Genomic DNA, 19427 nt, shown 5'->3' with positions numbered 1-19427 from the left:
CTTCGCACTCTGTAGTACCGTAAGCGGAAGGGTGTGTGTAAGGGAGGGGCGGGGTATGTATGGGGGGGGGGTTCCCTGAGAAACGCTTTAGCGTGCGGTGCGCCCTCCTCCCTCCAGCCGCGGCCAAGCTAGCCCGGCCCGTGAGGCAACGGCAACGGCAGCAGCGCCGAGCCCCAGCCCGGCGGGTGCATTTCCGAGTGACGCATTGCAGGTACAAACTGACCAATCAGAGGCCTTCCGGGCGCGTCAGCACTTCTTTTCATTCTACCTCGGTGCTCCTCCGCGCCGCAAAATAGCGCCCCGAGGCGACGCTCCCCTCTTCTTCTAACGGCCTCCAGAGGGTTAGCACCTGCTTAGATCATGCCCTTCAACCCTTTACTTGTCACCGTTGCACCCATTGGCCCAATATCTAGGGACGAAAGGGTCTCGAGAACGCCGTGGGGGGAGGGGACTGGCTCGAGTTCGTTCGCAACGTTCCGTTATCTGGCATGGAGCGGATGGATTCGGACGGAGGGAGGTGTTTATGAGGCGCTGGGGGCGGCAGAGGAGAATTAGTCCGAGTGCAGCCACCGAGTGTGGAGGTTGTTTGATAGGAACTTGGGCACTAGTAACGCTAACAGCATGGTAAGTGCGTCTTCTTGGCAGCTCGGACCAGGACCCTCCAGGGAAGAAACCGAAGCCAGGATGCCAGAGAGTCCTCTCCTTCCCCTTCACAAGGAGAGGCCCTTTTCCGGGAGTTGGCTCTGAGGGGACCGAGGGGGCCCGGCAACGGTTGTGTCGCAGGTGTCCCTTCCCCCGCCCCCACCTTCTTCAGGGAGGTATCCTCGGGTGGGTTAGAGGCTACTTGAGAAGGAACCCGAAGCGGGGAGTCGTCCCTTCAGGGGTTCGGTTGCCATGAAAGGGAAGCGGTGTGTGTGTTGGGGGGGTGGCGCTGCCGGAGCTGAGGGAGTAGATGAAGGAATCGGGCCGGGCCGGGGGGGAAGGAGGGGCGGGAAGCGGCTTCCTCGAGGGCCACTTGGAGACCCAAGGATTCCAAATCTAAACGGACAGTTGGTGCCGGCGCCCGGAAGCGGCTTTGTCCTTTTTTATCCCACCCCCGCGCCTGGAGGGGCGCGCGGAACACTGCCCCCCCCCGCCGCGGGCGGGGGCTTCTTTTTTTCTTAATTTTCTGTTACTCTTTTTTTTTTTTTAAACCACTGTGGAGGGTGAGGTGCCTCGCGGAGATTTGGGGCCCGCGGGGCGGTGGGGGAGGAGGACGGGGGAGGGAGCTGCGCCGGAGGCCGGGACCCCGGCGCCTCCAGTGCTGCGCTGGCACCTGCGGGACTGCGGACTTGTCCGCGCTTCGCACCGGCTGCTGGGAAGAGACCAGCCCCGGATGGGATGGGCGGGGGAGGGGGCCGACCTCCGCAGCGGCCCATCCCCCTCTGCGGCGGGCGGAGGGAAGCGGAGCCGAATCCCAGCGGTTCCACCCCATCCCGGCGGGGTTTCCTTTCCCCCTCCCGCAGCCAGGCATTTTCTCCTCTTTGGAGGAACTGGACGCCCCTTCCAAGGCGGGATGGGGAGTGATAAGGAAAGCTCTTGGTGTAACTGATGAGAAAGCCCGAGAAATGGATCTGGGAAACCCATTCTAGCCCAATGTCTCTGGTGCATTAACTACCTTTCGGGAGATGCATGTAGACCGGTCCCAAGTGGAAAGGATGCTTTAGAAAAAGAAACATATTTTACCTTGTCTTTTTATTTTTTTAATCAGTAGGTATTAGTATTTGGTGTTATCAGCCTTTCAGGAGAAATCCTGGACCTTTCTGCCGTGCCCGCATAGCCACAGTACAATTCACTTGTAACAGTATTGGGGAATAAAAAATACTTGTAATATAATGTGTGGGGTGAAATTTTTAAGGGATTCTTTTTACACCTGAGAGTTGATCTTGAAAGATCTCTCTCCTATAAAAATGAGGTCAGTAATTTGCAATACTCATTTTATGCTGCCTTCTGCCAAGTGGCTTATTGTGATGGGTGTGCCCAGGAGGCAAGGTGACATCTTAAACACGAGTCTCTGCCAACTGAAACCTCCACTCTAACATAGGTGGGTGTGGGGAACCGAGCTGCATGGACCAGCTAGTGTTCATTTCAGCCTAATGTGGCCTAAACCAAGATACTGAGTATTTTATATTGAATTTGGATAGGGCAATTCAACTTGGTAACTGTACTTGCCCCAATAACAGGTAACTGGGTAGAAGAACAGGTGCAGGATACAAATGTCAAGTTCTAATGTATTGTATGTTTGAGGCTTGTTGCGTCCCTCCCCTTTTCAACTCTTGAGGACTGAAATTGCTCATGGACCATTAAGGGCTTGGAGGGTGAAGTGTAATGCCCCTGATGAATGGGAAACAAACATGGGAATACATGTGTATTTATTTGCACATAATGTGTATATCTGTCAGTTTTTTATAGTTATTTTGAACTTGGGTCTTAAAAAAAGTGCCCTCCTTTTCTCTCGATTCCCTTACCTTCTCCTCCCCCCTCCCCCCCAAGGGCTTAACTAAGAAGAGTGAATTTGGACTTTTAGCTCTATTTTGCTATCTCTAATGAAGACCTTAAGAGACTTTGGTTTTTTTAAGACTGATGCAAGTTAAACTTTTAATAAAGAGACCTTTAAATGAAGATAATTTATTTCCAGCACAATGCAATTTGACCAGTGTGGGCCTTGGATTGCAGAGTCCTTGGGGTTGGGGAAGAGGGTATTTGAGAGAGGTGGTTGAAATAAACATGCCCTTGGTCTGAAAAGGAAATTATGTATGTGTGAAAGAGCTAGTGATCCAGCCTGATTTATACAGATTACTTGCTTACATTCAGTTATTGATATCTGCTAACTATTGAAATTGATACGCTTCCAAGAAGGTATTCCCATCCAGACCTTCCCTTTCCCCTCCAAAAAAGACCTAATAACGTGTGTGATAACTATGATTGTTTATTTCACACCTGTAACTATATGAAGTGAGTAATTTGGCTATTCTGTTAACTTGCAAAGGGGTCATCTTTAATTAGTGCTGTACCAGAAAGTAGGAGGTGTAAGTGAGCTAACTAGACATTCAAATGTTTCTATAGAATTTGAACAGAAGCAATGACATAAGACTGGGGGAGGGGTGGGGTACTTTCTCTTAAATGCTTCTGTTTTTCCCTGAGCCACTGTGCTTAACCCTAAGTGTTAAATAGCCTTAACAGAATTGGGGGTCACCCTCTTCTACTGTACAGAGAAATTGTGGTCATTGACTGAGACTAAATATTGGCTGGTTTAATACTGCTGGATTAATACATTAGATTGTCCTTTTTAAATATAAATCTTCCCTTTCAAAACAAGGAAGTACTTAATGACATTGATAGGTAAATTTTTCTAAAACAGGTTTTGGGAGAAAAGTGGATTTAGAGGTATGCCAAGTAGTTGACTCTGTGGGTTGAGAATGATTTTTCAAATAACAAGCTATTAGTCTGTAAAAGGTAATAATTTTGTCTTCTATTTTTCAATAGACAGACCACAGGGAATATTCATTCTTGGCCATTTTAAGACATTCAATAGGTGCAAGTGTTGCAATCATAAGTGGTCTAGATCTTGAGAGATATAGAAAATGAAGATAGCTAGAACATCTCAGACAACACTAGGCTCTTGGAGACACACTTGAGAAATACCCAGCATTTTAAAATCAAATTTAATGTTTTGCATCTCAGTCTCTAGAGGGACAAGAGTAGTAGGAAGCTAACTATACCAATAGTCAGGGTGCTAAGGGAGTAAGAACTAGTCATCTCTCTTGTGACTTATTACTTTTTGAGATAAACATACATTAATGAGCTTGAATTTAAAAACAAACCACGCTAGCTAAAAAAGTTGAAATCATCTTAATTTGGGCCATAAGCGGGTACTAAAAACCAGATTAAATTCATTTAGTTGCAATAGAATAAGGTTTATAAGCTTGAATTTTATTGTGTTATTTACTAAACTTAAGATGTACTTCTTTTTCCCTCTCAGGAAAGCTTATTTAGGAATTCTGAAGTCTGATATAATAAAGAGTGCTTTTTGAACGTTACTTTGTGTTGTTTCCAACTTCCTAAGCAAAAATTGTTAAACCTTTGAAATACTGTTTGAGTTATTTGAGCCTTGGGGACAAACTTTGGAGAAATAGTTTAGTCTTTTAATTGTTCTTGTCCCTAGTAGCCATCCCTGGAGAGACCTGCTATGATCTCCTTTTAATTGGTCTTAAATATCTTTAAGCATTTTTCTACTTGGAGACTTTGAGCTAGGCCAGATGACTTAAGGTACTTTCCAACTATTTCATATTAGCTTTTAATGTGAGAATTAACTCTTTTGGTACACTTTAATTTACTTTAATCCAATTTAATTTCCTTGATGCCTGGTAATTTGGGTCTTTTTTTTCCCATTTGTTTGTAGTCAAACACATTCCCAGCTATATCAGTTATGTTTCCTGTGAAAAGGACAATTTTTAGATTGCCTGTGCCACTGGTTTCCCTTTGTGTATAACTGATTTGACTGATAATTTCAGTTTGTAGACACTACAGAGTAGTTAAAGCCCGTTCTCTACAGACCCTAAATGCTAGATAGATCTGGTGCCTAGCAACTATAGAAATGGTGCTTTGTTCTTCCTGCTTGCACATAATAATTTGAATGCAGGTGGTTGCAGCACTTGACAGCACCATTCTTCATAGGCAATTTTGGGGTCCAGTTTTTCCTGGGTGGTTTCTCAGCCATGGTTGTGTTTTACTCTGGGTTCTGTTCCAGATGAGTATTCCCTGCTTGAACTGAGATGACCAGGGTTTTTGCTCATCCAAAATTTCCCTAATATTAGCAAGAAATGTGCAATTGCTTCTTGAACTAACCTTGGTGACCTGAGGCGATGAGATACTTCTGTGCCACATGATAGTATTTAGAATTCACCTGCTTTGTAAATTTTGGATTAAGATCCTTGATGACAAAGCATATTTTTTGAGCCCCGATCTAAACTCTAACAAGAAATAGACTTTTTTTTTCAGGAGGCTTAAATTAGTGCGTCATTTTAGAATTTTTTAGTGTTATCAGTAGTTCTTAAACTCTGGGGTCCATGGATAGATGGATTTTGGGAGTCGTTGGACTTGGATGGAAAAAAGACATGTTATGTTACAGATACACAACTTAAATGTACGGTTTTTTTTCTCCTGATAGAATGTAAACTCCTTGAATATAGGGACTGACTTTTTTTGCCCCTATATCCACAGCACTGATAGTACAGCACCTGAAAGTATATGTAGTAGGTGCTTAATAGAAACAATTGTTGATAAAGATTGACATTGTCCCATCTGAGTATTAGCTTCTTTTTTGGTCAGTAGGAAAACCACCACAGTAAAATATTATTGTGGTAGTCTGAAGTCATAATAAAGATTTGTTTTCATCTACAGCTGTTGAACTCTTAAGATAATGGACAAGAAAATAAAATTTGATAGCTCTGTATTCAGAAGTCTTTGATTTTGAGAAATAAACCTAGGTACTGGAAGTTGAAATTCCAGAAGCTTTATTTTTTCTTAGTATAGACACCTCTGGAAACAGCTCACACACCTCTGCAGATAACCCAGATTTACATAGGACTTTTTAGGTTTAAAAACAATTTGATAGCAATCCTTGGTCTATACAAGCTTTTGGAGACTTTTCCCTCCCCTCTTGATTCCCTTCCCCCACTCATTTCCTAGCCCCAAGTTCCTGACATCTAGAAAAAGGAGCATCTCTTTACTTAATTCACATTAAGATATTGCTCTTTGCACAGCATTTTTAGAAATTGCCATAGCTAGTCAATGATTATTACAAAAAAAATTATTCTGGAAATGGAATTTCAAGGTGGAGAGGGCTTTCCCACCTACTTAAACTAGTACAGAATAAGCAAATGAATGCTTAATAGAGAAATGAGAAAACTAAATGAACCACAAATTTGATCAACTCAGAGTCAAGATTTAAGTGAAGTTGTCATTAACTTGTAACATTGAACATTTTTTACTTTAAAGCCCAGACTTCTAAGAACCTTAGTATTTGTTGGATTTATTAGCGGATCCTGAAGTAAATCCTTCTTGAATTATTTGACTTCTCTAATCTCAGCCTTGACCAGGAAGATAACATGTGGCAAGTGGTGTGGGTCAGCTCTTCTCAGGGAAAATGTACATGGCAAGCATTATTGTTGAGTAACTTAAAATAACTGATTTGTGAACTTAACTTTTAAAATTGAATTTTCGCATGAGACAGCGTGTGTGTGAGTATGTGAGAGAGAGAGAGAGATGTGAATGGGGGAAAGGCTTTAGTTACCCACCTTCGGAGAAAGGCAGCAATAATTTTCTCATTGCCTAAAACTCATAAGAAAAATGAAAGTATCCCTTATTTTTCTACTCTTCTACCATAGTAACACCCCTTAATATTTTTTTATTGTTTATGTAGTGCTTAAAGCACTCTACAAATAGTTAATTTTATCCTCATAGCAACCCAGGGAGGTAGATGCTGTTATCTCCATTTTATAGATGAGATAGCTGAGACAGAATGAGGTTACAACTTTCCCAGAGTCACATGGCTAGTAAGTGTTTGGAGACCAAATTTGAACTCTGGGGTGTTGTGTGTCTGCTGCCCACCCCCCACCCCGGGATTCCAGGTCCAGCACCTATTGCACCACCTTAGCTGCCTCTAATTTTGGGAAGGCTTCCAAAGTGAACTAGTATGTGAATATTTTAAATATAGTGATTATAGAAGTCAGTAATTGACTTTTATCTCTGATGTAAGTTATTTTGGCCTAAACTACTTAGTGTGCTTGCTACATGTGCCCATGTATTTTAAAATGTTGAATTTCATAAAGACTTAGAGACACTATACATGTTTTCTTGAGCGCTTGTGGAAAGATTTCATCTCAAATTCTTAAATATGTCTGTTTTTGCAGGCTGATCAGCTGACAGAAGAGCAGATTGCAGGTAAGCCAAATGCCTTGATGATTATCACACCTAAATAGATTTTACTAAATTGTTTGGTCAGTGGTATAAGTTCAATTGTTGGTTTATCCTCAGATAAAAACGTTGAATTTTAGGGGGATTTTTGGTTTCATCGCTTGTAGAAAGGTAATAAAACTACCTAATTGCCCTTAAAATCCTTTTCCTCTTGCTGCATAGTAGCTTCCAGTATAGGCCCAGTGACAGTTTTATCAAGAAAAGAAATGTAGCTACCTTTGGAGAGGTTCAATTGCATGTGAGCTGCATGACTATAGATTTTTTTTAAGTCACAGCAATTCCTATAGTCATAGACAGGTTGTGATTTGCATTGGTGGTGGTATTCCCTTAACAAAATAACAATAACAAGTTTTTAAGGAATTGAAGTAACCATGGAAAATAGAGCACAGTGATGTGCCCTGCCTTCTTCATTGTAAAATGAGAGTTGGACTAGATGGCCTCAGAGGTCCCTTCCAGCTTTAGATACATGATCGTAGGAACCTGTTTTGGAGAATGAGAAGGCAAGCGTATGAAAGGGGGTGGAGGGAGCTGCACGTTAGTCATTTGAAGTTTGAGTATACCTACATGAAGGTAGGCACTCTCTCCTGGTTATAAAATATCTTAGTTCTGGACAATTTAGCCATATTCTAAAATAGAATAGGTAACATTCTATAACTGTGTAATTATCTCTTGCTGCTAGGAAGGAAGGTCAGGCAGATAGATGTTGTGTAACCCTTTTGAAAAACTGTCAAATGGTGTGGTTCGAATGAACCCAGGATTGGATTGTCTGACATTTTAGCTTGTATAATAGTCAACTAAGGATAGTAATTATCCAAAACATGTTGTGAATAGAATGCATTGTTAAAGAATTTACATATATTACCCCAATGAAAGACACCAAAAAAATGTTAAAGGTATTTAATCTAATGTGTGATAGATGTCACTTGGGTTATTAGCATGTCAGGATAGGGTAAATCTTTCAAAATAGCCTTGGTTATCAGGCTGATTGTTATCCTATTTTGATGCCTATCAGATCCCCTCTGGCCTTAAGTCTATGATCCTGTGATGGTGCTATAACCCCTTGGGAAATAATTTGAGAGCATAAGTGTTCTATGTATCATTTAACTTGCTGACCTTGCATGAAGTTTTTGACTGATAGAAACAGCAGGGTTGGGTTGTTGTGGTATAGTGGAAAGAGAGTGATGGATTAGGAAGTCGAAGACAAGAGTTTGAGTACTGGCTGTGATCTCAGGCATATATCATTTCTGAGCTCAGATTCTTTGGCTGTTAAAAATGTGAATAATTTTATTACTTCACAGGGTCGTGGGCATCAAAAAGAATGTCTGTGTTCAAGTGTTCTATAAAATGGTGCTATTTTATGCTATTTCTCTGAAGTCCCTAAGCTTCAGTACTTGGGTCAAGTCTTAAAGTACAAAATTAAGGCATCTAACTTCAGATAGTTGTTATAATCTTGGAACTCACAGATCTAATCGAGCCCAAAGTTTAAGCCTGCTGGTGGGAGATTAATTGAATGTGTACTGTTTCATCACTTGTTAGAATGCACAGAGGTATCAAAGATATGTGACTTTCTTGAAGGGCAGAAAATTTAAGTTTAGGATCTGGAATTTCTTAATGAATGCAGAAACATTACTTTCCATAAATGAATGCTTTCATTAAGTTAAGAACCTATAGTGAAGTTTACTCTTCCTGATATATCAAGGCCAAACTCTGATATGCAAGGTCTGCTTTAATCTGACTCCACCCTGTGTACTGGTCTTTGCCAATGTCCTTTTGTACTTGCACATATAGTTTGCTCTACTCAGGTAAATTTCTTTATTGCCTTTATAAATGCTGTGCTTATCCTTACTTCTGTGACTTTGGTCATGCTGCCTATCAAAGTTCTGGCCATCTTGTCCATATGGGCCTCTTGTGAAGGTCTCTCCCCTGACTTCAGCACATATTTTGCTGTTTGTCACTGAAATAGACTGTAAAGTACCCTGAAGACCATTACTGTCTTGTACTTTGATACTACCAGTGTTTTAGGTTTGATCTTTTGGTAAGCAAAAATATTGCTAGCAAATGTTGGTCCTGCTTGGGTAGCAGTTTCTCAGCAAGTCTTTAATTGCCTAACCCTAGACCATCATGTTTGTAGTATCTTCACAGTATGCTGGTCCCCTGATGGACTAATAGAAAGTAAATTAAGCATATGCCAAGTGCCAGTCATGGGAACTTTTCAAAGTAAAATTTGGTTTCTGTAGAGCGGATATGGACTACAGAGTAATAATTAAAGCAGATTTTGTTTGTTGAAATATTGGATGCAGTGCTATCTCAAATTGTTGCTTTTTATTATCTCTGCTGCTGATGGTGTTGGACATGCAGGGCTTTTAATAGTCTTACATGTTATACTGGTGGAATACTATGAAAATATTCCTGAGAAATGAATTCGTATATGCTATTTTACATGAAGAAACTGAATTGAGGTTATGTATTTTGCCTGATATCACACAGTGAGCATTGGCAGCATTTGAATCCAGGTCATTTTCCAAGTTCATTATTGTCTATTATGCCTTGTGGCTTCTGAATTTAGTATAATTTAGTTTATAACAGTAAAAATGACATATTTGTTTTAACATCTGCATGCTAGTGGAAGCATAAACTACAGTAAGTTGCATGACCTTAAGGGAAGATCTTTCCAAAGACTTCTTTATATGTTAAAAGTTGTTTAATAAGCATTCAGATGTTTTATAGTCACAGTGAAAGTCTTGAGTGCTTTTGACCATATTCTGTAACTGTCATCTTTTCAGGGTTCACACAGATTTTAATTATAGGTAATTTGACTGTTGAATAGATGATGGCTGTACAAGTGTTGTTAAAGTAAAATTTCATTTTAAATAGAAATGTGAATTTTCATGTTAAAGTTTCAACTTAAGCATATCTAGAACAGATCCGATCTTGTTTTTAATATCAGTTACAGTAGAAGATAGCTGTTCTTACGTTGCTGAGGATACTTGGTATTCTAGAGCAGTGTGAATGAAAATTGACTCTTGGTTTCATGTTCCAAACCTTTCCTGGGAGTTATAGCTAGGATTACCTGCTTGTATACTATTTAACTGCAGTTACTAGTTCAGGAATATAGATGAGCTGTAGGCATTTGAACTAGATAAAGTGTCTTCATGCTATTCAGAGTCGTTTTAAGTAGAGAGGATTCCTGAATTTAGTGACTTGTACATATTCTCTCTTCCTGCTCCATCTCCCCCTCCCCCCCCAGTTTGGCATTAAATAAACCATAATGTTGTTGTATTATGACTTGACATGCCACTGTCTGCTTTATCTCCTTCAGGTTCTTTGTTAGATATCTCCAAGTACAAATAGTTCACTTGCACAATTCATTGCTTATTGTATGGTTGCTGTTGAAGCTTTTTGTTCTCCACCAATTTTTTGTATTCCTAAAGTCCATATTCCCATACCACATAGGAAAGCAGAGCTTATTTTCAAATACCTACAGCAGAGTATTGGTGTTAATTGTTCTCAAAATTGATATACAAAATAGCACAGGTCAAACTATTTACCCCCAAGTAGCACAAGTAGGTTATATAAAAACATTTCTTTTAATATTTTTTTCTTAAAATCAGAGGGAAACTCAATGTTATCTGCCTTAAATAATTGGGGGAAATATTAAAGTAATATCTTTGCACATCCATATAGATAGAGGAAAATTGAATTGCTGAAATAGCTCGAAGAGTTTAATAGGTTTTGTGTTATTTTTTAAATCAGATATAGCTACTAGATCTAATGTGAAGATTTTTAAGCTAAAACTGACTGGTGGCAGATGAAATGAATATTACCTGCAGCTTCCTTAATATGTAGCCACTCATATTATGAATATAGCCTTCTGGAAACAGAATCTGTTGGAAACAGTGACTGGTTTATCAGTTTGTCAGATGATATATACACATGGCATCTGTACACTGTAATACTTGCTTGCATATAATAAATAACTAGAGATAGTTCTGTGATGTTTCTCACATAACCAGTTCTGCAGTGCTATGCTACTAGGGATAGGCAAACCTTTTATCACAAGTATGAAAGAGGCAGTTGTCAGAAGCTGTTACCCTCCTCTTTTTGCTTTTGTTTCCTCTTTTCTCTACCTGAGGCCTGCAAATAACACCTGCAAGCGCTGTTTATTTCATGGGACCAAAATTATAAATCCATTAAGAAAGTAAAGTAAGGGTGGAAGCAGGAAAGTTATGTTGCAAGGTTACAAACCTGCACAGAATCAGGTAAAGCTATGAGGCTGACGTCTCATGCTAAAAGCATAGCTAAAATTATTCTGTGGCTCAGTATTTTAATCCCTGGATTTTAATTATGTCTCTTAGTCTTTGGTAGGCTCTATAAATTGACAAATTTCCTTTGGTTCTAAGTAAAAATAATTCTGGAACCTTAAACTTGAGAGTATAATGTGCCAAATCATTAATCTTCAGATTACTAAATGCTAATTATCAAGATACTACGTATCAATGAATGTCTTGGAATCTTTGCTGTTAGCCTATTAAAAATATGCTGTGTGTCCTGAGGTTTTCAGTCTCATTAATTTGTAGGACCTAACCAGCCAAGTTGGACAACTTTTATAAGTTTCTTTTACCTACAATAGAAAGTGAAGTCTACTTAAATAATTTTTACTAATTTTAAGATTTAAAGCCACTTGTCCTTAAATTCTGGAGGGGACAACATTAAAGGTCATTGAAAAGTTGATAGCAAATTAACAGTCCTGTCCTCAAGTACTTTATAACTTGAGGGTGGGGGGCAGTATGAAAATACACAATGGTTGGGTTCTATGAGTAATTTGAAAAAGATGAGATTTCATTCTGACTTTACCAAGTTAGAATAGAAAAATGTGGATTTGTTGTTTATGAGATGAAAGTTGATGGTTAACTCCCAATTCAGAATTCAGCATTTTAAATTAACATTCCCTTAAGAATAAGTTCCTTAAAGTAATCTGTTCTGGCTGATTTTTAATAAGAACTAGTAGTTCACCAGTTAAGCATTTATTAAGTTCTAGATGCTAGAAATATGGACAAAAATTGAGCCCACCCTTCCATCAAGGAACTAACATTCTGTTTGGGGACACATGTATACACGTATCCAAATTGGGGAGGGGGGTGGTTAAGAGAAAGCTTCTGGGTAGACTTGGAGTAGTTTTAAGTTGAGATTTGAATGAAATTAGCAAATCTAAGGGTTAGGATGAGGAAAGAGCATATGCATAGCGTGGTCTATAATCAATTGATTTTTAGTACTTTGAAATTTGGTAGTGTAGGCTTTTTAATAATCAAAAGCTTAAATGAATAGTTCTCTAGTTTTACTGTTATCTTTAGAGCTTTGGTGATTGAGGTGGGGGGGTATGTAATCTGTATGTGTGTGTGCCACCACTCCCCCCCTCCTCCCCACACACACACACACACACACGCGCGCGCGCGCACACACATACACACTCCCACTCACTCACCCTAGTGAAAGCCAAAGTAGAAGAATCCAATGACTATTTATTGGGATAACCAAAACTTGAATTATAATCTTTTTTTTTTAACAGAATTCAAAGAAGCCTTTTCACTATTTGACAAGGATGGAGATGGTACTATAACAACAAAGGAATTGGGGACTGTAATGAGGTCACTTGGGCAAAACCCCACAGAAGCTGAATTACAGGATATGATTAATGAAGTAGATGCTGATGGTAAGACTTAAACAAGTTACATTCCTAGTCATGGAGCTTTTGAGCTCAAAGATTATAATCTGTTTCCATATAACTCTTTTCAGGTAATGGCACAATTGACTTTCCAGAATTTCTGACTATGATGGCAAGAAAAATGAAAGACACAGACAGTGAAGAAGAAATTAGAGAAGCATTCCGTGTGTTTGACAAGGTGCACAAACACTTTCATTCTAGTACCCTCAGAGGCATCAACACCTTTTCTATACTTTTAGGGTGGTTTTTTTGTTTGTTTGTTTGTTTTGGCTAGGAGAATTGAGAATGTGGCAAGAACAAAAGACAAACTGTCAATTTCTAAAGATGCTTCTTTGCATTTGCTTTATCACTATTTAAAGGCTCAACTAAATTTTTGTCTTAGGACGGCAATGGTTATATTAGTGCAGCAGAACTTCGCCATGTGATGACAAACCTTGGAGAGAAGTTAACAGATGAAGAGGTTGATGAAATGATCAGGGAAGCAGATATTGATGGGGATGGTCAAGTAAACTATGAAGGTAATCTTTTGCTTCTATGATTTTAATTGTTTTTATCTTGAGAGAACAGAAGTATTGTTTGCTATGAAAAAACTAAAATGAATTGAACAGTTGGAAATTAGGAAGTCAAGGCAGGGAAAGAGGACAGGAGGAGGGTGTAGTTACTACCTGCTTATAAGCTACCTACTTAATTAGAGAAACCTTATATAAAAACTAGACTTTTCAAGACTGGTTAAGAATGAAACGAATGAATGAAGATACTGGCTAAGTTCACATATTTACTAAGGAACAAGTAAGTGAGCTTAAACCAGTGCTGTAAAAGATGGTTGGACCCTCACTGTTGAGTGAGCTTATCTTTTGAAATAGCCCCAGTCTACTTTGTAGTAGCTCCAATTGTAAGTCATCTTGTGCCAAGCTAGCATGTTTCCCTTTAGAGCTGAAACCTTTTTTTTTTTCTAAGTGTAACTTTTTGTTTGCATAATTTCTTTCTGTAGATTTCTTGGTCCCAGAGAGCAGAACAACAAAATCATTTGTTCACAGACCAGCCCTTAATCCCTTCACAATTCTAGGCTTTTACATCCCTAATCCTCTGTGACATGGTTTCAAATCCTCTCATCCTTCTGGTTATACTCCCACGTGTATTCCTAGCCTTTTTAGTTAATGTCCCTTAAAAAGAGCCTTCCAGAATATTCTGGTCAGACCACATTGGAATGTAATGGACTGTTAACTGTTAGTTTGGCTTCTATTAATGCAACCCCACGTGGCCTTTGAAGCTGGGATCCACTTAGCATCTCCCTAGCCATTCTTCTCCCATTCTTTTACTTGGACAGTTGAGTTCTTAGATGGGAGGGTAGGGTGGAACTTTGCTTTTATTCCTAACCATAATAAGCTGACATTTATTTAGCACTTTAAGATTTGTAAAATATTTTATATTCTTTCATTTGAACTTTACAAATTTTTTGAGAATAGGTACCACAAGTGACAATCTTTGTAGTTTTGATGTCATCTGTGCCTTCAAGTCCTAACTTATAAAATGCTGAACTGGACTAGGATATGGACAGATCTCCAGGATACTCACCAGAGCTTGTCTTTGAGATACATTTTCTATCCACTGGTTATTATTTTGTTGGTCAGTCATTCAAGTGTTTTAAATCTATATACATCAAAAATAAGATACTTTGCTATGCTTGGATATCAGCAAGATATTGGACAGCATTTAACATGCATTCCCCTAATGTGCCCGTCTTAGTAAAATTGTCAGGAAAAGTAATGAATGAGGTTTGTGACCATTTTTGTTGTTTTTATTAGCAGCCTAACATGATACATTGATATAAGCAACCAAGCTTGCTTAGTAGCTATTTATGTTAAGATTTGCCCAGCAACAGAGTATAGTCAGATCTTAATGCATTAATGTAATAGGATATTACAATATCATTACTACATATGCGAGGAATACAATGAAATCTAGAAAGACCTTTATGAGACTCTGCCCAGCTCACACCCCAAAAGCAGAGATAGATGAATGGAATATCTGTAAGAGGATAGACAAGAATAAGTGAACAATGAATGTATTTTTTAAGCATGACATGTTTTTGGTAAACCTGTCCTGTTCCTTCTGGCTGTTAGTGATCATCAGCTTCTTTCCTAAATAGTCATAAACTAGTTTTTCAATATTATGGGGGGGGCAGTTGGTAGCTAATAAGTATCATGTGTCTGAGGTCAGATTTTGAACTCAGGTCTTCCTGACTCCAGGGCCAGTGCTCTCTCTACTGTGCCAATTAGCTGCCCCCTCTTTTTCCATTTTTGGAAAATGAATATAGTACTTGCCTGTATCACCGGTTTAGTGGTTCAGCCATCATACCCACAAGTTCTCAGTGCTGTAGGATATAAAAGTTCAAGTTAAGATCATGGGAAACATGCAGAGCTAGAAGGAACCTTAGGTTATTTAGCCAAACTCCCTCAGTTTGCAAATGAGGAAACTGGTTCACAACCTCAAGGTCCCAGAGCCAGGATTCAAAGCCATATTCTTTGATCCAAATCAGAGCTTCCCGAAACTACAAAACTGTTTTTTTGTTGGAAGCAAATAGGTGCTCTTATGATCTCCTCAATTTTGGGGGCTACAGTTTTTTGTTAACTACTTGTATAAAATGTTTCCAAAACTGAAAACAATTTTCCTTAGGAAAAGTAGACAAAAAAAAATGTTGAGTATTTCTTTCTCATTCTTGGGTTTATTGTCCCATTTGTCCCATCCATCCCTTCTTGGTTCCCGTCCATCCCCACCCCTCCAAAAAAAAGCAGAGTTTTGTCATTCTTACCAGTCCAGTCTTGATTCATTTTGGCCTTTATCTTGTTACTGGTACTGCTCTATTTGGAACCAAGTTTGGTACATAGCCACAGCTAACTTTAAATAGTTTCTTCTTTTATTCCTCACTGGATTTGTCTTTAAAGTTCACCAGAGTATCCCATGGCCTTTGAGAATAACAACTTGAAATTCAAGGCTGTCTGGAACTTGGAAGAAAGGGGCGCTCTTAAAAATATGTCTTAAGATATATGTAGTAACTAGTTATTTGAGCCTTAAAATCATAAACTGCTTTATCCACAAGTAATATAACCATTAAGTACCTAAATCTCATAGACTACTTCAGCTAATTAAAATTGGTTGCAATTTTTTCTCTTATTTTATTTCACATACAAGTCTAAAAAGTTTTGATGGGAGAGGGGAGGTCGTATATCTCTGGTATCTTTATTTGTGGAGTAGTGGAGAAAAAGTATAGGGTAATTTAAATTGATGATAAAAGGAAATATGTTTTTTGTTTTTGCGAAGTCAAATATGCAACTTATATGTACTTTTTCTTTACAGAGTTTGTACAAATGATGACAGCAAAGTGAAGACATTGTACAGAATGTGTTAAATTTCTTGTACAAAATTGTTTATTTGCCTTTTCTTTGTTTGTAACTTATCTGTAAAAGGTTTTCCCCCCTACTGTCAAAAGGATATGCATGTGTAGTAATTAGGACTTCATTCCTCCATGTTTTTCTTCCCCTTATCTACTGTCATTGTCCTGAAACTTTATTTTGGAAAATTGATATGTTGCATGTGGCTTACTCTGGATATATCTAAGCCCTTCTGCACATCTGAACTTAGATGGAGTTGGTCAAATGAGGGAACATCTGGGTTATGCCTTTCTTTTTTTTAAAGAAGTAGTTTTCTTTAGGAGCTGTCAGCATGTTGTTGTTGAAGTGTGGAGTTGTAACTCTGCGTGGACTATGGACAGTCAACAATATGTACTTAAAGTTGCACTATTGCAAAACGGGTGTATTATCCAGGTACTCGTACACTATTTTTTTGTACTGCTGGTCCTGTACCAGAAAACATTTTCTTCTATTGTTACTTGCTTTTTAAACTTTGTTTAGCCACTTATTTAAAAAAAAAATCTGCTTATGGCACAATTTGCCTCAAATCCATTCCAAGTTGTATATTTGTTTTCCAATAAAAAAAATTACAATTTATCCATTGTTTCTTTGTATCTTTGAGTTATTTAAATTATGTAAATACTTTTATCTTCAGAATTAAGAATCTGTTAGAAAATAAGGCAAGTCAGGGTAAATTTACTAATGTAAAAGAATTTGGAGAGTACTTTTTGCATTCGTGTCATTTTAATCCCTTTTAAGAATACTATTTTGACTAATATCCTCGATAGAAGTTAACTTTCATATTGAATAAAGCATATATGTCATGGATAGTAAGTAGTAGAAAACAGTCTTCAGATTTAACAATACAAATATTTTTCTTGTTGACCTAGGTGTAATGATTTGCAAGATTTTATCTTTAGAAAACTTAGCCCTTTAGATATAGGAATGATCAATCTGATATTTGGGTTTGACCTGAGTCCTTTTGGGGAAAAGAATAAAAATAAAAATATGTCTCTATCCTCTGTGATTTCAGGAGATCAAGAGACGTCAAAGTTACTGGCATCTTCTGGCCTCAGAATTGATGCTTTACTCTTTTCTAGTTTTACACAGTATTAAGTGCTTATCCTGGGCAAAAGCAAAGAAAATTATGTTGTCTTAACCATCAAAGAACTTGTCTTAGATCAGTGGATAAATACAAAACAGTATTTTATAAAGGTATGTTAATGGAAGTTGATTCTATGTTTGAAATTCAGTCAGTTCAGTAAGCATTTGTTAAGTTCCTACTCTGTGCCAGGCACTGTGCTAATAAAAGCTGGGAGGGGAGGGAGGACAGAAGATAAGAGTCCCTGCCTTCATGGAGCTCACAATCTAATAATGGCTCCATTTTTGTGCCAAAGGATCATTGGTTCATATTCCTCAAAGAATTTTTAAATAGAAACTTCCTAGGTGAGGCATTTGTGCCACCGTGTCATTCTCCCCTCTCCCCCCCGCCATTTTGCAGTACTAAAGTAAAATGGAATAAAATCTTGAATAAAGAATTGTTTCTAAAAGGAAATATTAGTTAAATAACAAATGAAAAGATTCTGAAACATCAAAATGCATTAACATTACAAAATCACTTTATTATACAACCTATTTAAAGCACTCTAATTCTGTTATTAGCATGGAATTAGTTTATAATCAGAATTATCAAGTTGTGGGAAATTGTATGGGCTTAGTAATCTTTTATGAAACTAATTGTGTGCTTTGGCTATATTTCTAAACTGGTTGGAGTTTTAGACAGGAGTGTAATAAAGTGTAGATGTTGGGAGAGGAAAAAAGAAAAGGGGAAGCCAGCTATTTGTTAATTATCTGAATTTTTTTTATACTGCATATAACGAAAATCAGAGATTTCCATATACAAAGCTAGAGCAGGAAAAGAAACAAATATGTTAAGCTTTTTTAAGCCTATAAAATGTGTTAATTTTTTGAAGCTGTCCTTGTCTGTGATAGGAAAACTCATTGGATAAAATGAGGGTTCAGATTTTTTAGTTTTACCTAGACTGTCCAACTGCCTCTGTCCTCTTTTCCTTTCCCTGATGTTCCAAAAGATTTAAAGTGTGTAATTGATTGTTCATGACAATGTACTTAGGCCCAATTTCTGCTTATTAGTAATTTGGAACATTCTATACTGTCACTATTGAACAACCCTCACTGTTTTGTGTGCCATTTATTCCTTGTGTTTGTATTCAACAAATATTTATTTAAATTTTGGAATAGCCCTTCTCCAAAGTCAGTCTTTTTACTATTAACTTTGGTATGTGCCGATTACAACTGTGTAACTTGTTCCAGCTAAAAGGAAGCATGAAATTATAGGTCCAATCCCTATACCTATGTTAAAAAAAAAAAAGTACCTGGTATGGGTAATGCCTCCATTAAAGTCCTCTGGTACCTCATGGTGTGGTGACTGGATTCTTGAAGGTTATGCCAACAAAACAAGCTTTCATCGGTCTTAACCAAGCTTGAAGACTGCTTGGTAAAGGCTTAAACATGGGCCTGGCCTCATAGCAATGGGATTTTTCTTTCATAATTCTCAAAAAACATTGTCATAATGGGGTTTGGGTTGGCTGGTTGAGGGAGTATTAACACCAACAGCATCAGAGATCCTTGACTTAAATTGCTAAGAGGTAAGAAGAAACAAAAGACGGGTCCCTGTTCTATAATCTGAAATCGGTGGCTGCCAGAAATCTGCACAGAAGGATTTTGTTGGAGATTGATGGTAGGATTCAGAGCACTACCTAAGACTTAATTTTGTGAACACAAGTAGAAGAAGTGACTTACAGATTAACACAGGAGATGAGAGGCAACACACCTTCGATGTTTCAGGCGTAGTTTTATGGGGCCCCATAAGTTCCCTAGAAGTTGTAACTGCAATGGAATGGAATTAGAGTGATTAGACTCAGCACAGTTTGGAAAAAACCCATGTGATTAGGGCCAACACATATTTTTGAAAACAGAAAACTAATTTTACTTGCATAAGAAATGATTTCTCTAGCTGCAAGTGTTAAGTAGAATGAAGCAGTGCTGTCAGGTACTTCAAAGGCATGGGAAGAGGGGAGGGAAAGAAAAGGGAAAAAGAAGATGGGAAAAAAAATACCAACAATTGCCTCAGGTGTGTCAGTCACCTGAGGATTTGGAACCCAGTAAGGTGAATGCAAAGGTATTGGAATCAAGAAGGTGTAGTAGAGAAACCAGGAAGGATGCATTTTAATAAAATACTTGATAACATTTTTTGTTAA

At 38.3% G+C, this 19427-nt stretch overlaps 1 protein-coding gene across 1 annotated transcript; it reads left to right on the top strand.

Moving 5' to 3' along the window:
• The first annotated feature begins 516 nt into the window (after positions 1-516).
• Positions 517-16746, top strand: CALM2 (calmodulin 2). Its single transcript, XM_021001227.2, has 6 exons — positions 517-624; positions 6954-6984; positions 12584-12727; positions 12811-12917; positions 13122-13257; positions 16097-16746. Exons 1-6 carry the CDS (start codon positions 622-624, stop codon positions 16123-16125), a joined length of 450 nt encoding a protein of 149 aa, XP_020856886.1. The 5' UTR covers positions 517-621; the 3' UTR covers positions 16126-16746.
• Positions 16747-19427: the final 2681 nt, after the last annotated feature.

This window comes from Phascolarctos cinereus, unplaced genomic scaffold (assembly GCF_003287225.1).
Source record: "Phascolarctos cinereus isolate Bilbo 61053 unplaced genomic scaffold, phaCin_HiC Scaffold_2;HRSCAF=192, whole genome shotgun sequence".
NCBI lineage: Eukaryota > Metazoa > Chordata > Mammalia > Diprotodontia > Phascolarctidae > Phascolarctos > Phascolarctos cinereus.
This window is presented reverse-complemented; position numbering and strand designations above follow the sequence as displayed.

Coding starts and splice junctions, on each gene's coding strand:
- CALM2 (XM_021001227.2), top strand. Junction 12,728..12,810: donor TAATGAAGTAGATGCTGATG/GTAAGACTTAAA, acceptor AACTCTTTTCAG/GTAATGGCACAATTGACTTT. Junction 12,918..13,121: donor CATTCCGTGTGTTTGACAAG/GTGCACAAACAC, acceptor TTTTTGTCTTAG/GACGGCAATGGTTATATTAG.